Here is a 20,300-nt window from a genome sequence, read left to right as displayed (position 1 = left end):
GACACTTTATTTAATCAATTCACTCAAAGTTTCAGTAAGTGCTTTCTTTGTGTTAGTTACTAGGCTTATATGTCATACAAGTACTGACTTCCTTGTGCATCAATCTATTATCCAAAACGGTGCCAATGTCACTTTTTAACACTGGCACTAGGTAAGTGCTTCTATGGGTCAATATATAAAGTCTGCGTGTATGTTATCTAGTTGAATCCTTACAGAAATGGAATGTTCCCATTTATGGGTAGGAAAAATGGAGATCAGAGAGGCTGAGTTAACTTCCCTGAGGTCACACAGCTAGTTCCATGCGGTTGGCATGGACTCGGCTGCACCAGCGGCTAGCAGAAGACTCCTTTGCTCCCAATCATCTAAATCTTAAAGTTTATCACACACACACACACAAAAGGAAGAAGAAAATATCGCCAAATAGAATCTGGACGCTGGGTGTTGGCTGGTGTGAGTCTGTTTATATGCAGCAAGAACTTCGTCCTCGACACACTGGTTGGGCTGAACCCACCCCCGCAACTCACTTTCCAATGGAAGTCCCAGACCTTCCCCCGCGCCAGGCCGAGGAGTCCCCCCTGCCCTTCTGCCACTCAAGCCTCCACGAGCCTCTGCCCCGCGGTCCCCTTTTCTGGGAGTCACACCGACCCCGCAGCCCGCTTTCGGCTCCGGCCCGGCAGGTTTCAGGCGTCGGACGGCGAACCTGCCGCCTTGCCCTGGCTGCGCGGGCGACCGCCGCGGTCCCCGCCGGCACTCACCGTCCGCCCGCCGGCACTCACCATCCGCGCCCACCCGGCGGCCTCCATGGCGGGCGCGCGCGCGACACGTGGGCGCTGCGGCCGCCGCCGCCCCTTCCGGGTCCGGGCCCCGAGCACGCGGCCGCGCGGAGGCCGAGCGCGGCGGGGCAGCGGCGGGGCGCTCGCCGAGCCGCCGCGCTCCGTGCCCGCGTCCCCAGCGCAGCCGCGTGGCCCGCCCGCGGCGAGGTCCCCGAGGGCCCGGCCGGCCGCCGGCAGCGGGGAGCTCGAGGCGCCCGCACGCTCGCGCGGTTTTCAGACAGGCAGTGTCGTGGCCGCCCGGCAGGGCTGGTCGCCTGGCAACGCGGGGTCCTTCCTGGCTCGGCGGCGCTCGCGGCCTGAGCGGAGGAGGCCGTCGCGGAGGGCGCTGGGGGCGGCGGCCGCGCGGCGGGGGCGGCCGCGGGGCGGCGACGCGGGCTGCGCGCGCGCCGGGACCCGACGTCTGCGCGGAGGGGACATGAACGCGGCCGACAAGGCCCGGCTGGGGCCCGCGGCCGACGGGCCGGCGCCGCCCGAGGACGAGGAGGGCGAGGGGGGCGGGAAGGAGCCAGCGACGGACGCGGCCCCCGGGCCCAGCGCCGCGTTCCGCCTCATGGTGACTCGGCGGGAGCCGGCCGTGAAGCTGCAGTACGCGGTGAGCGGCCTGGAGCCGCTGGCCTGGTCGGAGGACCACCGCGTGTCGGTGTCCACGGCCCGCAGCATCGCCGTGCTGGAGCTCATCTGCGACGTGCACAACCCGGGCCAGGACCTGGTGATCCACCGCACCTCCGTGCCCGCCCCTCTCAACAGCTGCCTGCTCAAAGTAGGTGCGCCCGGCCCGGTCCCGTGCGCGCGGAAGGAGCCTCTCGCTAGGCGTTTGCAGGTTAAGGGGTGAGGGTCGCCGCAGCTGTGAGAAGCTCCAAGCCCGCGGCTGCGCCGTGCCAGGTTCACCCCCGCCAACGCGCATCCGCACCCCGGGCTTGGGCCGCGAGCTGGGTCCCGCCGCCCTAGCTTCGCCACTGCTTCTGGCGGGCAACTGGCGCAGATTGCCCTCCGCAGTGCTTCTGAGACTCCACCCCCTGTTGACCCAACCCCAGACCTGCCCCTAGCATTGCTCCTATTGTCTGGGCCCGACTCCCCGAGGCCCGGGGCTGGCTTTGTTTACTGTGTCGCGTCCTCCTCTCGCGCCTCTTCCTTTGCAGAAGAAAAACTGGTCCATTCCGTTGTTTCACATTCTCAGTGGTTTTATTGTGAATGATCCTTGTGTCTCACCTGGGACCGATAGGTAAACACTGGCTTATACTCTAGTTTTTCTTCACTAGCTAAAAAGCTTTGGGATGTGAAATGAAAAAGCTTTTGGAAACAGTTGCATGCTTAAACTTTCAAGTCTAAGGTCTCTGTATAAACTTGGTACTTTCGGCTTCTTATGACCTAAGTTCACCTCGACTTTAGTAGAGTTTCTAAAGTTTTACTGTTTTAATAGCATCATTTCAAATCAGCTTTTTAAAAGTAGTAAGGCATTTACTTCGTTTTACTTCGTTCATTTTAGTAGCTTAGAAATATGAAAAACTTTGCTTGTTCCTTTACAGATTTGTGTGCTCCTATACACAATAAACTGTCGGTGTATAGTTGTTCACGAGTGGTTGAGTAGGTGCCTGCCCTCATGGAGCTGAGGTTCTTTGGCCAGTTGTGAACAAATAATAATGCAGTAACAGTCAGTGATAAGCACAGTAGATTGTGGCCACAGACATAATTTGTTAATTGGCTTGCTCTGGACAGCCATTCTGAGTTTGAGTCATTCACTGTGGATAAAGTGGTGGTAGCCTTTGCTTTTTAGCAAACTTAATTCAAGTTTCAAACAACTTGAGTGTGAATGTGAAGATATCCTTAAATTCTGGGGATATTTTAAATTTGACTGGTCTTGCCATATTGGTTGTTTGCCATCACTGTTTAATAGTACCAGGAAATCTTTATTTAGCCTTCTGATAATTGATACAGAGCTTGCATGAAGAGGCCTTATGGGATAAAACTGGCGTAATGGTAAGGATGTAACAGAGTCCATCAGCACTTTGATGGCTCAACCCTTCGATGATCCCAGCAGAGTTAAATCTGCTCCCTGCTGTCTGACTTGCTTTTGTTCTGACCCAAATGACAGGCAGTCTGCAGCCTGGATAACAGTTACAGCATGTAACACTCCTGTGCTCAGATACATGCTGAGCCCTTCTGAGGCTTTTTGTTCTGATTCTGTTATTTAGATTATGAATTTCTTTTAGAAAAATCTGCAGTTATTTAATAGTTCAAACTTTATGACCAGCCTATTTCTAATTTATTATCTTGGGTGCTGATGTTTTAAGAAACTTTTTATTACAGTGGTCCAGGAGGCTGAGGCAGTAGGATCATCAGGTCAAAGTCAGCCTCTGCAATTTAGTGATGCCCTAAGCAACTTAGGGAGACCCTGTCTCAAAATAAAAAGGGCTGGGGGTGTGACTCAGTGGTTAAGCGCCCCTGGATTCAATCCCTGGTACAAAAAAATAAAAACTTATTATTTAGAGGACCTTCCAATGCTACCTATCAAATAATGGAGACTGAGTCACCAAAGGTTCCTGCGGATGTCCAGCCTGATGTCATCACCACATACCTTCCCATACTCACCTTTCACCAAATTTCCTCTAAAAGAAAAGCCAGGAACCCCAAAAACACATCTATCACTTCCAAGATGGCCTATGTTCTCCTGAATGTGTACTCCTTGCTTTCCTAAATAAATTTCTGTGCCTCCATGGACATGTGCTGAAATTCTTTTGTCACCTACATTAAGGACCCCACTTGTCCTGAGTTGAGGCCCTGATTCTCTAAAAACTCAGGGATCCTCTTCCAGTGACATCTCTTCCCCAGTGATAGTGCCCCTACAAAGTGGTACCTTGCATTTTACATACTTCTATTAGGTCTTATTAACAGTCGCTTCATCCTCAGAGAATACTAATAATAATCATCACAGACAACATTTATCAAACACTAATGTGTGTATTACATATTTTGATTTAACTTTCTTGACTGAGACATATATTGCTATTATTTTGTAAATGAGGAAGTTAAGACCAGGAGATAAAGCAATCTCACACAGTTGTGGAGCTAGTGTGTAATACAGTGAGCATTTGAATACGGAGTATGGTGTCATGGTTCAGATTTTCATTCTGATGCTGTGCTTTGTTATGTTGTGTCTTGGATTATATCTACCTATGTAGCATCCTGCAGCTCATTTCATTGGGATTTCCAGTCTGTATTTCTCCAGTGGGTCTATAGCCTATCCAAGAGATTGTCTCAAATGCCTAAAATTAAGATACGCTGCCTAAAACACCATTTCCATGGTGTTTTTTAGGATGACAACTCCCCCAAAAAGTCCTACTTTAAATTTTTATTTTAATTCAATTTTTTTAGGTAACTCTGGGTAAACAAGTGTGTACAGTGCTCCTGTGACTTTTGAAGGAAGAATGATATGTGATGTTTTGTGTTTCCAAAGCTATTTGGACTTAGAACTCTTTTTCAAGAAGCAATTTAGGAAAGTAGTGTTCTGTGAATCACTTTAGAAAAAGTTAGCCAACTGACTTTCATTAGGTGGGCAACTTTTATTTGGCAGTGTGAGCAGGAAAGAGAAAAAGGTTAGATTATCTCTTGCTAGTTTCTAGTGATTGCTGCTGCGCCGTACACTGTTCAGTTGGTAATACGCTGAGAAGTGTTATTCCTAATCAGGCTTACTAGCATGCCTGTGTTCACCATTCAGGGAATCTTAAACTACTTGTTGCACTCTGACTTTTATGTCTCCAGTTGTCTAAGCTTTATCCAGAATTTAGCTAGTGGTTCTTCATTAACGTTTTCCTAGTTCTCTTTGTGTCCCAGAGTGTAATTCTTCTGTGCTTGGGACCTTATTTCAAGTGGCTTATATATTCATATATGTCTGAGACTTGAACTCTTTTAATCATGTTTTGCCCTTTTAGTTTGAAGATCAGTCTCTATTTTAAAAAAGAGATTGACATTAAAAACAAATTGAAAGATGCTGCTTTATTTTTCTGTCCATTTGTCTAAAGACAGTGAATCAAGTCCATCATGCTTCCAACATAACAAACCATATTTTGGTTGACCTCTGCTCTTTGGATATTAACCTTGCTGGCTATTTTATGGCTTTGAATCACTTTTTTGTTTTTGCTTTGCCATTTATCTCTTCCTCCACCTTTAATGTCCTTTAAAGTCTTTTTAAAGAACTTGCCTTCTTATGTCTAGGCACTGTTGATGTGTTATGTATGGACCTGGAGAAGGGGAGGTGGATGATAGCTAGCAGGATCTCAGAGGCCTCATAGAATCAGGCCCGGTAAGATGGGTAGGATTTGGATAGGGGAAGGACTAGGCCAGGGGACAAAGAAAAGCAGAGGTGGGAATGAAATGTTAAGGAACTAGGGTAGAGTGGTCTGATTGGAGCCATCTTATTCTATAGCATAGAGAGCAGTTGGCGCTGACCTTCAGTATAATTTACAGATGAACAGCTAAAGTTTGTGTTGTAAAGGTGTTATAAAAAATCCTAGTATCTAATTGTATCAAAGATGGTTAGGGATACATATTTTCTAAGTTTTTAGCACCCGTATTGTTCTGTGACAAGCTCAGCTAAGTGCTCCATTCTCTCTCAGGAATCAACTGGTCTGGGGTTGTGGCTCAGTGGTGGAGCACTTGCCTAGATATGTGTGAGGCACTGGGTTTGATTGTCAGCACTACATATAAATAAATGAATGCAATAAAAGTCTATCAACATCTAAAAAAAATTTTAAAAAATAGAATCAACTACATTTTGTTGCTTTTGTCAAGAAGCATATGGGAACCAGTCTATGAATAACGACATTTATTCTGACCCTTAAAATAAAGAACAATTGTCATTTCCTTGTGTAAATGCTCATTCAGTCTTTAGATGTGATCTTTTAAACACTTAATGCCAAAACTAATGGACTTATAATATCAAATTATTATATATATTGTGAATACTCAGTGAATACAAGTGAACATTTATCTGATAGTTTCTATTCCTCTTGTTTTCAGGTTGGCTCAAAATCAGAAGTTGCCGAGTGCAAGGAGAAATTTGCCAACTCTAAAGACCCCACCATCAGCCAGACTTTCATGTTGGACAGGGTGTTCAACCCTGAGGGGAAGGCCTTGCCACCGATGCGAGGATTCAAATACACGAGCTGGTCTCCCATGGGTTGTGATGCAAATGGCAGGTGCCTCTTGGCAGCGCTGACCATGGACAATCGCCTCACTGTCCAGGTGAACCTCAATAGACTCCAGTGGGTCCAGCTGGTTGATCTGACTGAGATTTATGGAGAGCGCCTTTATGAGACCAGTTATAGGCTCTCTAAAAGCGAGGCTCCAGAGGGAAATCTCGGGGATTTTGCTGAATTTCAGAGGCGGCACAGCATGCAGACCCCAGTCAGAATGGAGTGGTCGGGCATCTGCACCACTCAGCAGGTCAAGCACAACAACGAGTGCCGGGACGTGGGCAGTGTGCTCCTGGCTGTCCTCTTTGAGAATGGTAACATCGCGGTGTGGCAGTTTCAGCTGCCCTTTGTAGGGAAGGAGTCCATCTCCTCGTGCAACACGATTGAGTCCGGGATCAGCTCCCCTAGTGTTTTGTTCTGGTGGGAATATGAGCACAATAATCGGAAAATGAGTGGCCTTATTGTGGGGAGTGCTTTTGGACCTGTAAAAATTCTCCCTGTCAATCTCAAAGCAGTCAAAGGCTATTTCACTTTGAGGCAGCCTGTTGTCTTGTGGAAAGAAATGGACCAGTTGCCTGTGCACAGCATCAAGTGCGTGCCACTTTATCACCCCTATCAGAAGTGTAGCTGTAGCCTGGTGGTGGCTGCAAGGGGCTCCTATGTGTTCTGGTGTCTTCTTCTAATCTCCAAAGCAGGTCTGAACGTTCACAACTCCCACGTCACGGGCCTTCACTCCCTGCCCATTGTCTCCATGACCGCAGACAAACAGAATGGAACCGTGTACACTTGTTCCAGTGATGGGAAGGTGAGGCAGTTGATTCCCATTTTCACAGATGTCGCATTAAAGTTCGAGCACCAGTTGATTAAACTTTCTGATGTTTTTGGCTCGGTGAGGACTCACGGGATAGCAGTGAGCCCCTGTGGTGCATATCTGGCCATCATCACGACTGAGGGTATGGTCAATGGCCTTCATCCTGTTAACAAAAACTACCAGGTCCAGTTCGTTACTCTCAAAACCTTTGAGGAGGCAGCTGCTCAGCTCCTGGAATCTTCAGTGCAGAACCTTTTCAAGCAGGTGGATTTAATAGACCTCGTACGCTGGAAGATTTTAAAAGATAAACATATCCCTCAGTTTTTACATGAAGCTTTGGAAAAAAAGATCGAAAGCAGTGGGGTCACCTATTTTTGGCGTTTTAAGCTTTTTCTTCTGAGGATTTTATATCAGTCAATGCAGAAAACCCCTTCAGAAGCCTTATGGAAACCTGCCCATGAGGACTCAAAAATCTTGATAGTTGACTCTCCTGGGATGGGCAATGTTGAGGATGAACAACAAGAAGAGGGCACCTCTACCAGGCAGGTGACTAAGCTAGGCCTGCAGGAGAGGAGCAGAGAGGGCGACGCAGAGGAGCCCACAGATGACTCACTGCCTCCGTCGGGAGATGGTGGAGGCCATGAGCCAGTGGAGGAGAAGCTTCTCGAGATCCAAGGGAAGATCGAGGCTGTGGAGATGCATCTGACCAGGGAGCACATGAAGCGAGTCCTGGGAGAAGTGTACTTGCACACCTGGATCACAGAAAACACCAGCATCCCCACCAGAGGACTCTGCAACTTTTTAATGTCTGATGAAGAGTACGACGACAGAACTGCTCGGGTAGGTGTTTCCCCAAACGGCTCAAACCGTCTTGTCTGCTTTCTTCCAGAGAGACAAATGACAAGTTGGATGGCTGAAGCTCAGCTTTCATGTTGACACTTTCTAGGTAGTTGATTGGCATGAGGTTGGGGGAACAAAGAGGAAATATGGGTTAATTGGGGACCCATTCTTAGTACACAAAGGATGTTGGGTTCTTCCTCACGGTGGCCTCGCTGAGGTGCAGGGCTTGCTGGAGGAGGTTCCAGTCTATGGGTGAGCTCAGGGAGGCTGCTCTGAGCAGAGCAGAGCAGAGCAGAGCAGAGCAGGTTCCATGCCTTGCTCCTTGCCCTTCCTGTCTCATACCTTCTAGGTGGGGCACCTTTTCAGTTAAAGGACTTGAGGCCTCTGGTTTTGCCAAAAAAGCACACAAAGGAAATATTTCTATTTCGTTTTTACAAATACTGAGTATTACCATTTTCTTAGCACTGGACCAGTCTTGCAGTGTTACATAAAACATGTTCCTTGGCATTGGGGTCCCTGAGAGAACTCCAGGACCCCAAGTTTGGGGATACTGCATACTCCCTGCTCCTCTTAAGGGCCCTTGTGTGGGTTGCCATTCTGAGGACTCTGAGAACTCCTACGGAAGAGAAATGTGCCTTTGTCACCCAGACTTCTCCACCAGGGAAGCATCCTAGCAGCTAACATCTGCTGAGGTACAAAGAACTCAGCTCCGAGGAACACACTGTGTGCACAGGTGTTCCGAACCACACTTTTTTTTTTTTTTTTTTTTTTTCTTTGAAGATTGGCACTCTTCTCACTGCCTAAAGTCTTGTTTAAAGTATTAATTGAAAACAATAAATTCAAATATCTTCATCCTTAATGTTAAGTCATTCAGAAATCACTTGTTGCATTTCCTTGGTGGCAGTAACACTTAGACACCCTGAAATGACTGCTGAGATGTCCTCAGTGACCCTCAGAGTAACCAAGATGCACTGGTCATGTAACTGACTTTTCTACTTTAAAAGTCAACTTTTGGGCTGGTGATATAGCTCAGCTGGTAGAGTGCTTGCCTTGCAAGCATAAGACCCTGGTTTTGGAAAATCCCCAGCACCGCAAAAAAAAAAAAAAAAAAAAAAGGTCAACTTTTAAGCATTGTTTCCTTATGTTTAAATTGTCTGGAAAAATATTCTGCTTGTCATTGTGTCATGGGACTATTTAGGATTATCATGTCAGTGAGATGCAAAAGCATTTTAGAGACTGAGTAATGAAGTTCGTTCTTATTTAGTTTATAATTCTGGTTCGGATGCTGCATGGGCTGGGGAAGCTATGTCTAGCTGGCTGGTTCCAGCAAAACCAGCTAAAAAACAGAAAGATTGTACCTACCCGGCTATCCCGACTGTGTTCTGACTGGAGACAGTGCATTCTGTGTCTTAAAATCTAACTGTGTACTTCAACTGAAGATCTTTCTAGTTGAAGATGTGGGCTGGGCTCTAGCTCAGTGCAAGTGTTTACACCGGGGGCCCGGATGGAAAATCTTCCACCCTGGGATGTTGCTCTACCAGTGATAATCACCCACCTCTGAGATTCCTGCCCAGCGGGCCAAGTGCGTGCTTCTCAACCTTTCCTTCATTATCACCTTCCCCTGGAGTGTTCTCCTGCTCCCCCATTGTCCCTGCCCATGAAATGTTTTTTTGCTGTTGTTGTTGTGTTTTTTAAAGTATTTTTTTAGTTGTAAATGGACACAATATCTTTATTTACTTATTTATTTTTACGTGGTGCTAAGGATTGAACCCAGAGCCTCCCACATGCAGGCAAATGCCCTACCCCTGAGCTACAATCCCAGCCCCCATGAAATGTTAATATGACAGATATATTGTGTTTGTTTATGTGCTATATGTATATCTGCACTTTAAGATTAAGCCTGGGCATGGTGGCACACATCTGTAATCACAGCAACTCAGGAGGATGAGGCAGGAGAATCATTGGTTCAAAGCCAGCTTCAGCAGTTTAGCTAGGCTATAAGCAACTTAGTAAGATCCCGTCTCAAAAATAAAAATATTTAAAGGGTTGGGACCACCCCTGGGTTCAATCCCTGGTATACACACACACACACACACACACACACACACACAACAAGGATTTTTTTTGTCCCCAAAGAACCAATATTTGTCTCCTATGAAGAACTGTCAGCCTCATTGAGAGTGAGTCAAATGAGACAGTTGGGTTTGGTGATAAAGGCCATTGAGAGCACCCAACAGCAGTCCTTAGGTACTTCTGCAGTGGAGGAATTCTGAGCTGACTTGCCATCGTGCCCTTGGGCTGTTTGGCATGTCCATGACTGGTCGTAAGTTAGATAGATCTTTTTTTTTGAGTAGTGCTGGGTACTGAACCCAGGAAGGACCTCTTATGTGCTATGCAAGCAGTTTACTAGTGAGCTACTTTGAAATTTAAGTGAACTAATGTTAGTGAATTAATCTAAAATCTTATAGATTCTTCACAAGAAGTATAAATGGATTCAAAACTTGGAAGAGCACTATGCTGGTTAGAGAAGGTGGTTCTTAAGGGTTGGTACATCCTGTGCTTCCCAATGAGATAATAGTGAGGTTTTCTTTCTTTTTTTACCCAAGAAAATAATAGCTGTGTCCAGTGGTGCACTCCTGTAATCCCAGCTAAGAGGCAGGAGGACTCCAAGTTCCAGACCAGCCTGAGCGACTTAGTGAGATCCCGTCTCAAAATAAAAAGAGCTGAGGATTATAGCTCAGTGGTGGAGTGTTTCCCTCACGTGTGCAAGGCCTGGTTTAACCCGCAGCACCCCCAAGAAAAGGAAGGAAAGATGAAAATAACAAAGTAGAGGAAAGCAGAGCTCAGGCAGGGGCAGGGCCTAGAGCTGTCTCCTGTCTTGTCGCCACACCCCTGCCCTCTTGGCACGCCTCTGCAGTGGGTGACTGGACCTCAGCTGCAGGCTGCCTGACTGGATCTGCTGGGGGTCTTGGGGCCACTGAAACAAAGGATTACTTTTTTATCCTGATTCTTGTACTTTGTAAGCCTTTCTTAAAGACTAGACGTTTGTAGAGTCCTATAAAGTTAGCAGTATCGCACAGTATTTTGCATGTGGAGATTAAAGTCAAAACATTATTAATAACAGCTAAATACTTGTTCCAGACAGAAGCAGCATAGTTCAGAAGCAGCTGAAGCAAGGCAGGTAGTGCCAGTTTGTCCTCGTCAGGTTTCCCTTAATGGTCCTGGTTCACCCTGTTGTCGCCAGGTGCCTGAGTCGAATGCGTGTGTGTGTTCAGCCAGTTGACGCGGCCCCGTCCGGCAGCGAGCCTGGCTGGTGTGCAGGTGCACGCGCTCGTCCTGCCTGCCCGTCTCCTGCTAGCAGTTTTTGCTGCAGGCGCCTGCACTGCTGCTGCGCTGACCGCTGTGTCTCGCTAGGTGCTGATTGGACACATCTCAAAGAAGATGAACAAGCAGACGTTCCCCGAGCACTGCAGCTTGTGTAAGGAGATCCTGCCGTTCACAGACCGCAAGCAGGCTGTCTGCTCCAACGGGCACATCTGGCTCCGGTAAGCCCTGCCTCACCCCGCTCCTGCTGTTACTCAGTGCTGTGTAGTGTGAGCCACTGTGACCTAGAGTAGGTGACCTCTGTACATGTCGCCCGCCACTGTGTTGCAGGAGAGCTGCAGTGTGAAGCCCGGTGTGGACTCTGCCTCAGTCTGACTGGAGCAGGACCTTGAAGGACAGACTTGCTGCCTGGTTTATAGGGTTTCCAGTTTGCTTTGCTTGTACTGCTTTCCTTTAAAGTAGCATGAAGTTCTTAAAGGTATTATTGTAAAATAATGTGTGTTGAGCGGATCAGTTCATGTGTGTGCCTGGACACATTTTTTTCTTTGTTAGATTTCATTATGGAAGGTAGAAGCTTTCCTCCTCCCATCCCCATAGTCTCATTGTGACAGGTGACCTTCGTGTGTCCTTATTTTATGGAGTAAGGTCATAAGCTTGCACCCACCAGTCTGTACCAACTGTGAGCCACATTTGACAGTCAGTTGCTTCCTTGCCCACCTCCAGGACATGCCCCTTGCGGGCTCTCCTGTGCTATTCCGTCTCCCCTCCTCCATGTGGCCTTAGGGCCTGAACTTCTGTCAGCGCTCTCTCTGGAGGGGCTTGTACTTTGGCCGGGACTGATGAGCCTGTGTCCCTGCCCCTCTGTCTAGATGCGTGCGCCTCACTGCCACTCAGCACCTCTGTGGGTGTTGACCAGGCGCTTCACGTGGGTCCAGCCTCTTCTCGTTGCTGCTGCCTCTGCCCTGGCCTCTCGCCCACGGTCCTAGCTGTCTTTCACCTGCTCTTGCTGCCTTCCTCCTTGCCCCGCCGGTCTTCTCCACCTAGTCATGATCATGATCCTGTCTGGATATGGCCAGCTGGTGCAGCCCTCTGCACAAAAGTAGCTGCCTGTTCTGATGTGCAAGGCTGATTCCCTTCGGTGACCCACAGTGCTCCGCACAGCCAGGGCTCTCCTCCCGCACCCTCACTTTGACCTCTTTGGTATTTCCCTGTTGCTCTCTGCATTCCAGGTGACCTAGTCTCTTTCCTTGGGTACATGAGGGACATCTGCTCTGGGACACTTGTGGGGCTGATCCCCCCACCTGCAGGCTCTTCCCGCAGACGCTATGTGCCTTCCTCAGATGTCCCTCTCACAGCATCCCTGTCGTGCCAGCTGAAGCTGTAGGCCTGCTGACCCCCTCCCTCCCGCGTTCTGCACCCTCTTCCTGCCTCGCTCCTCCTCCGTGGTCCCCGTTATGTAGCGTGTAAGCATTTGTCTGCTTTTCCTTGTTCTTCTCTGGACAAGGAAATTCCATGAGGACAGGGATGTTGGTGTTTCATTCACAGCTGCTTCTAAAACAGTGCCTGGGTCGTGGCAGGCGCTCGGTAAACACTCACATTTAGTTTTAGCCGAACAGGCTGTGCTGCCAGCCCCTCCTAGCGGCTGCCAGCTCGCCGTCAGGCTGTGGTGCCTGCGTCCTCGGCGTTGGTGCCGTGACCCCACTCGTGTCAGTGCTAGGGTTTTCCAGTGTGTGAATGCTCTGTAACTCATTCCTTTATTGGAAGGTGTTGGGTTTTTTTCCCCTGATTTTACTGTTCAGACTTTTTTTTTTACCTTTTCTTTTTTCATTTTTTTAAGGAGAATAGGAAATACACGTATGGTAGATTTCAGTGTTCTGGTAAAAAGAATGTTAGAGCACCGTCAGCCTGCCAGGCAGTCTTCAGCAGGGCTCACGCTTTAAATCTCTCCACCCTCCAGAACCATGCAGGAGACGCCACGGCCACTCACTCCTGTAGGCGGAACACTAGCACTGGAGAAGCGGACGTGTGTGTTTGCCCCCGTCACACCATGTTTTGTGGCAGAGCTCAGAGCCTGCCTAGAGTCCACGTGTAACCGCTCATATTAGTGCCTCCTAGATGCGTTCCTTCACAGAAGTTGCTTTCCATTTTGCTGATTAAAGTTAGTGCCAAAATACCTCAGCATGATCTCTCGGTGCGGACGCATGCTAGCTTCTCTCGGGTGGGCTCTTCCCTGTGGTATGCTCGTCTTCACTCAAGGTAAACCTGCTTGGAGCCCTTCTTCTACCCGCTTCCTCTTTATAGTCTCTGCTTCTTGGTTGCTCAGCTGAAAACTGCTGCCTTTGGGGAACCTCCTCCAGAGCTCACCTGTACCCTTTGCCAGCTCATGTACCCCACCTGCCCCAACAGCCTTGTCCTGGTAGATGCTCAGTGAAGATTTATTGGGTGGAAATGAACCATGGGCATTGGATGGTTTCCCTTCTTTTTTCATCCCATTAATTTCATCTTTGGTGCCCTTGCCCATGGTACTGTCAGGTTTTTAAAGATAGTGCTTCTACCTAATCATAGCAGTAACTAACAAGAATGACCTTCGGTGTAATAGTGTGATCAGTTTTTTTTTTAACCACAGTAAGAACTGAGAATAGTCGGGAATGGACAGTGCTGCAGTCACATAGCAGATGAGTGACTGGAAGCTGTGTCTCTGTGGTTTGTAACATGACATACCACTTCCCTTTTATAAGTGCGGATGGTGCAGGTTTGCCCCCAAGGAGGGCTAAGGCAGGACACGCTGCCGTACCTGTGCTAGAGCTGCCCTCAGCCCCTGCTACTTCCCGGTGTTGGTGGAACCCAGGCAAGCCCTCTGCCTTGACAGTACAATCCCTCTTCTCTCAGGTGCTTTTTAACCTACCAGTCCTGCCAGAGCTTGATATACAGACGGTGTTTGCTCCATGACAGCATCGCCCGGCACCCGGCTCCAGAAGGTGAGTGCTTTCCCATCCCTGGGGCAAGGAGGTGCAGGCAGGCAGTGTGCCAGCACCCCACATTGTGGCTGGGTGGACTCCACACTGCTCAGTTTCCATTGTTAAGGGGGAGCAGGCTCGGGCCCCTCTTCACAGTGTTGCCATGAAGCCAGAACTGAATGTAAAATGGTCACTGGAGTCTGTGGTGTTAGAGCGCACACTGCCTTCACTGGGAGTGAGGTGGATCTCTGCTGCCACTCTGTCACTGAGGACTGATCAGGGCTTTGTAGATTGTTAGAAACTGAAGCCCAAAGAGTGGGGTGCCTTGTCCAGGGACACATGGTCATTGTAGAGCTGGGGCCAGAACTTGATCTCAGTGCTGCTGCCCAGCACGCATCCTGTCTGGGCCTGATCCAGGCAGGTGCTTGACGCCTCTTGTCTTTCTTCTTCAGATCCTGACTGGATTAAGAGGTTGCTGCAGAGCCCCTGCCCTTTCTGTGATTCTCCTGTCTTCTGAATGCAGTGGTGGAGGGCGGAAGGGCGTGAACTCTGCTGTGGAGCCTTCCCAGAGTCTGGGAAGCAGGGCCCTGGAGGACGCTGGCGCTCCGTGGAGAGGCGCTCTTCCTGACCTTCATAGGGGCCTCTGGGAAGGCAGCGTGCACCATCTCTGGGACTAAAGGATATCTTTCAAGTGACTGAAGGCTTGGTGTCATTTTGAGATTGGACATTGTCCCTCAGCACCTTACCCAATGAGGAATGTTTACTTTTCAAGTGTCTTGATGGAAGCAGTTTGAACAAAAAATTGTCCTATGGTATCTAGGAACATTGCGATGTCTGCTAGAGAGTTGTATGAGGACCTTGCTGGGGCAAGTTAGGTTTATCCTTGCTTTAGTCTGAGGCTGCCTGGGTCTCTAGAGGGCTTGAGTTGCCTGGTAAGTGCATTCCACGCACCAACAGATATTAAAAGTATTGAAAACAATGTGTGGGCTGATGTTTTGCTCAGTAAGTAGCTACAGATCTGTATCCAGCTGACTCCTGTTTCTCATGTACATGGAAAACATTTTCCTTTAAAATTCTATATTTTTAAGAAGTTTAAGTTAAGACTAAAATCACTTTTAATGTATCAACGATCAGGTGACTGTTAGAAGCCAACAGTTGTGATGTGTTCTAATTCTCCCCTGTATCATCAGATTTGCCGACACAGCTCGTTGACACATGTGAAGATGTGAAGTGCTCCGTTTCACCGTTGGTCCTGCTTCCAGCCCACTGTGCAACCCAGACCAGATGCCGTGCAGAGGGAAAATGTTTTCTTTTGCGTTAATTGGAACTTAAGTATTTAATGTTGACATTTCTGGTTGGTCACTGAGTATCCAGGGGAGGAGTCTGTCCAGGGACTACTGGAGAGAGGGCAGTTTGGAGGTGGAGACCTTGATTTAGTGCTGTAGATGTGTGCGGCTGAGTTGAGCAGAGCAGAGCCTAGGACTCCTCCTCTGCAGAGCTCCTTGATGTTTGGAATATAGATATTTGTAGGCTCTAAAGAGGAGATGTCATGTGTCAATTTTGATTAATTGTGCTTCAAACCTAATTTAGACATTCTGGAATTACAGTATTCATGGATTTTTAGAATAAGTGTCCTAGGGATTGGTGCTAATGAACTGGACTAAACTTTGAAGTGGTGTGTAGCTCTGGAAGGTTGAATGGGAGCTCAAAATACAAACTCTTCACTCTTATTTTGTGCTTTTTTGCCTTTATTCTGACATAATCTTCTGCTTTTATTTCATATCCTCAGTGAAAGACATTTTGCCTCACTCACAAATAGTGTCTTGATGTTGGCTGCTGCAGAAGAGATGGGCACTGCCCATGCTGAGCTGGTCCCTGCTGTGTCTTGGAGTTGAGCCCACAGGCTCCTCAAGCACTGCCCCGGAGTGTCTCGTCTTGCCAGGTCGTTGCTTTGTCTCCTGGGCTTAATTTTGCATTTGCTGGAGTCTTCTTAGATTTCTCGTTTTGTGATGATTTTAAACATCATGTTCATCCAGACTTGAGGGACCAACTTGTTAAAGTGACATCCATGGCGGAGAACCTGGCAGCAGGGCGGGCATGTGTCACAGGTCAGAGTGCTGGCAGAAGCCGCTGGTGCCCGCAGTTGTCCAGCTCATGGCATGTGACATGTACGTGGCCAGCATGTGGGACAGCGGCAGCTCTGGTCATCAGGCATGCTGGGCTTCACCTGGTTCTTTGCTTCAGACTAGAGCCATAGGAATTCTTGGGTTTTTTTGTTTTTTGGGGGTACTGGGGATTGAACCCAGGGGCACTCAACCACTGAGCCACATTCTCAGCTCTTGTTTGTATTTTATTTAGAGACGGGGTCTCACTGAGTTGCTTAGGACCTTGCTAATTTGCTGAGTCTGGCTCTGAACTCACGCGGTCCTCCTGCCTCAGCCTCCCAAGCTGCTGGGATAACAGGCGTGCGCCACCTTGCGTAGCTCTAGGAATTCCTTCTTTATTGGGGAATTTTGTGCTGCTGCCATTAAAAACTTGTTAAGTTTTTATTGAAAGCAGTTGTGCATTTTTGAGATTTTAACTACTAGGATAACTAAGAAGAATCTCTGGAATTTAGTAAGTGTCTGTAAGAATAAATGTGGCGACTGACTTACTAGACCTGGTTCTCTTTGCAGGGACTTGACCCACTGGCATTCTTAGAGTTCAGGTCTGGGCCCTGCCTAGTGTCCACATGCCCAGTATGGAGGCCCTCTCACAGTCTCTCCCCTAGCCACAGTGCTGGGCAGACAAGAGGAGACTTGGGGTTAATGGTTTGAGTTTCTGGAAGGGTTGGCGTGCCGGCGACAGTGTGGTCCTCAGTGCGGCCTTGGAGAGAGGGAGCGGCGAGGGCTGTGGACTGCCCTTCCACTTCAGCTTAGCTGCGCCTCTGGGCCTTCCTAGAGTTGCCTGGGCTATTTTGGTGTCTTTCAAGTTGATTTTAGCTGCACCTGTGATAACCGTGTCAGGAATGGGTGGAAGACTAGCTGCCCTGCACTTAAGTGCAGGAGGCAGATGCTGTACAGTGTGACCTTCGAGGCCACAGCACTGCTGCGTTTCCCAGTCTGACACAAGTGTTGCATCAGTTTCTCTGCCCAGGGTTAATTCGTTCCTGTTATTCTAGATAAGAAAAGAAATTGATGGTTTGTTATGCTTGAAATTCCCACTGAGACCTGTGTCCACCACCCAGACTTGAGGCATTTCTACTACTATTAAATCTGTCAAAAGTCTAGTTATTTCTCAGTGTCAGGAGTCATTAGAACCCTGGGGAAGCTTGTGGCTGAGTGTCACCTTCTGCTTCTCCCTCTAGGAAGTTTTGAGCATATTGATGTTGAAGGGCATAGTTAGATCTGTTAGCAGGTTTAACAGGTTGATTAGGCTGAAAGAATGTTAAAGGTTAATAATTAAATATCGAAACATTGTTTTATTTACAGGAGTATCAGGGGGACGCTGGAAGGGAGGAGGGCAGCCCTGGTGGTGTGAGCGCTGCTTCCCTCCCGTGATCAAGGTGGCGGCGGCGAGGCGGGGGCGGGAGCCAGAGTCGGTGTCGTTGTCCCTCCAGCCCTTTCTGCTCCTGTCCTCTCTTGACTGCCATTCCTTTAGTTCCCCCAGCTGTAGGATATGTTCAGAGGTAACATTTCTGTTTTGAAAGAAGAATGAGTGAATGAAAAATTTTCTAACTGCTCAGCCATGGAGTGGGGCTCCCTTCCTGGAAGAAACTGCCGTGCTCCTTTCTGAAGGTAACAGTGTTAGAACTTACTAACAACATGGTGAGTCGTACCTGGTTTTCTTCAAGACTTAAAGTTTCCCGGTCAGAGTCCAGAGACTCGGGGGTGTAGGGCTGAGGAGTGCAGGATTCAGCTCCTCACCACCTCCAGACCCCCTGCCTCCAGCCAGTAGCTTGCTTCCCCAGCAGGAGCTCTGGTTGAGGCGCAGCTGAGTGGGTCCTGCTCAGCCAGGACCCCTGCAGCTGGCCAGGTGGGCAGCAGCGCTGCAGTCGGTGCACCCTGCGTGGCCTGGCGTGAGCAGGGCTCCCGCAGCTCCTGAGCGCAGCGCCGTGCACACCGCGCTGCAGTCTCCCAGCCTTCCCCTCCTGGCTCTCGGGCCGAAGGGCTCCCCAGAAGGGTGCAGCCGAAGCAGGTGGCTTTGGTTTTTAGTGAAAGCATCAGTGGCCCCTGAAACAGATTTTAGATCGTCACAAGGCTCTCATAGTTCCTGGACTTTCTGGAAGCTGAGAGTCTTGGCAGTGATGTCTGCTGCATGTGTGGTAACCACCACCGCTGCTCAGTCTAAACGCAGAGCACATGAAACTGTCCCTAGTTGCTTCCATGGGAGGCACTCCAACAGCCGGTGCTCAGCAGGGTTTTTCTAGGCTCCAGGACTTGAGGGCCGTTCCTCCGTGCAGATGGCAGTATCAGGACAAGCTGGCTGGGCTGCCTGGCGGGAGGGCGCAGCCTCACCTCTGCTTCTGTGGGCTGGTTAAATGGTGCAGTGGCAATGGGCCAGCTTAGCAGAGGAATGGGGTTTCTGTAGCGTCAGTTCCTCTGGTGTGGAGGTTCCGTCCTGGCCCCTCAGCTGCTTGCTGTCCCTCCTTCCTGACCTGCAGGTGGGGAGCTTGTCTGCTCCAGGGGAGAGGCCACCCAGGTCGGGGTCCTCGCTTACGCAGAGCCAGGGCCCTGGATCTCCAGCAGCCTCTGAGGGCTTGTTTGTTCTTTCTCAAGAAAGACTTCGGAAGGGGAAGGGTGTCCCTGTCCCGTGGAAGTCGTCACGGTGCGGCTGCCTGGTGCAGTTCTGTGCATGGGTTGGGAGATGAGCTCCAGGGTTCTAAGTGTCATCGTGAGACCCTGTGTCTCATGCAGAAAAGGTGCTGGAAGACCACCAGAGTGGCCGGTGTAAGGGGCAGTGTACTGCTGGGTCCTTTGCTCCTGGTCAGTTGATGTGTGGACAGGGCGAGCGCTCGGGTCTCTCTCTCTCTCTCTCTCTCTCTCTCTCTCTCTCTCTCTCTCTCTCTCTCTCTCTCTGTCTCTCTCTCTCTGTCTCTCTCTCTCTCTCTGTCTCTCTCTCTCTTTGGCACTAATGCAAAATTAAATGCAAAATGTCAATGAATTTGTCTTTTTCAAGGCTTTGACTCAGATTTGTACTTTGATATATGAAAGTGAGTATTAAACTTGTTTATATGGAAATAAGGCTATAGAAAAATAAGTGTGTGTTGTGTATAGTGATATATATTTTATGTTTACCCAACACCTGTGCTAAACTTTGTGCTTGGCTTTGAATTATATGTATGTTTACACCTGACTTTTTAAATAAAAAGGAAAACTTAAAGGTTATGGAAAGATTTTTTTTTTAATTGTTAGCATCTAGTCACTTGGTATGTCTTAGACCTTTAGTGTTTAAATAAAAACCTTTTGAGAATAATGGCACGTTATTTGGAATAACTCCAGATCCAGAGGACCCTGCTTTCTCCTCGCGTATCCGCAGCTGGTCCCACTTCAGCGGCAGGCTCCTGGGCGCTGGCAGCAATCGTCCTGCCTCCTCCTCAGCATGCCCAGCGCGCCCTGGGGGAGGAGGGCAGAGCCCTCCCGTCTCCCCTGGCTTTGCCCCAGGCGGAAGCAGACCCGGCCACAGCCTTCGTTTGCTCAGCCCTGTCTTCCTCCAGGTAATATGACCAGCCTGAGCTCTTATCTAGAATTAGGGTGAGGCTTCTGGGAGGTTTTGAAATGGGGACAATTATAGAGAAGATGGAAGGGAGATTTGGAGAGAATGTCAGCGCCCAGCCCTGTGGGGCAAGCTCATTTTCACTGTGACTGAAGGCAAGGGGAATGGATCCTCAGTTTCTCTACCAATTAGCAGGTTGGCCATTGACCCGCTTAGTGGAAGACCATTGAATGTCAGTCAGCTCTTTCTCATTTTGGATCCCCATCAATTGTTTGTATGATTTAGTACATGAAGTCCAATAAAGTCTCTGTGGATATGTAGTGTTGTACATAAAGGCAGTTTTGTAAATGTGAAATAACCTCAAATACGTTGTGTTTTATATGCATAGCCACTGGTGTTATTTTGGCCACTTTTTATTCAAAATAAATAACATATTTGTATATGTGTGTCTCTTTGATGGGGTTCCCAGGGTTTGTAATGAGCTAAGGCACCTCTTCAGGCCTGGTTGCCTGCAGCCAGGATACACCCAGGCAGGGGCAGAGGGGAAGAAGTGCTGGGGAGGTGTTAGGCACACCTCCAGCAAGGCCTCAGCACCAGTTTGATGTGTCTGTGGTTTTTATTTTAGAAAAAGTCTAGGGGCTGGGGAGAT

The 20,300-nt window shown here is 48.8% G+C and overlaps 2 protein-coding genes across 4 annotated transcripts in view; one reads left to right on the top strand and one right to left on the bottom strand.

Annotated features, from left to right (window-relative positions):
• Ddx31 (DEAD-box helicase 31) overlaps positions 1-1,747 on the bottom strand; it is a 57,707-nt gene extending 55,960 nt beyond the window's left edge. Inside the window, exon 1 of one of the 3 annotated variants that reach the window (XM_047524875.1) lies at positions 756-1,747. In XM_047524875.1, coding sequence (XP_047380831.1) covers positions 756-803 — 48 coding nt within the window. In that variant the 5' untranslated portion in view covers positions 804-1,747. The remainder of the gene's footprint in view (positions 1-755) is intronic. The other 2 variants (XM_047524876.1, XM_047524877.1) reach the window with 2 other exon arrangements.
• Gtf3c4 (general transcription factor IIIC subunit 4) lies at positions 1,121-20,085 on the top strand. Its single transcript, XM_047524874.1, has 5 exons — positions 1,121-1,593; positions 5,850-7,676; positions 11,091-11,221; positions 13,890-13,978; positions 14,410-20,085. Exons 1-5 carry the CDS (start codon positions 1,249-1,251, stop codon positions 14,472-14,474), a joined length of 2,457 nt encoding a protein of 818 aa, XP_047380830.1. The 5' UTR covers positions 1,121-1,248; the 3' UTR covers positions 14,475-20,085.
• Positions 20,086-20,300: the final 215 nt, after the last annotated feature.

Source organism: Sciurus carolinensis, chromosome 14 (assembly GCF_902686445.1).
Source record: "Sciurus carolinensis chromosome 14, mSciCar1.2, whole genome shotgun sequence".
Taxonomy (NCBI): Eukaryota; Metazoa; Chordata; class Mammalia; order Rodentia; family Sciuridae; genus Sciurus; species Sciurus carolinensis.
The sequence above is the reverse complement of the archived record's forward strand: the minus strand, read 5'-3'. Positions and strand labels throughout refer to the sequence as shown.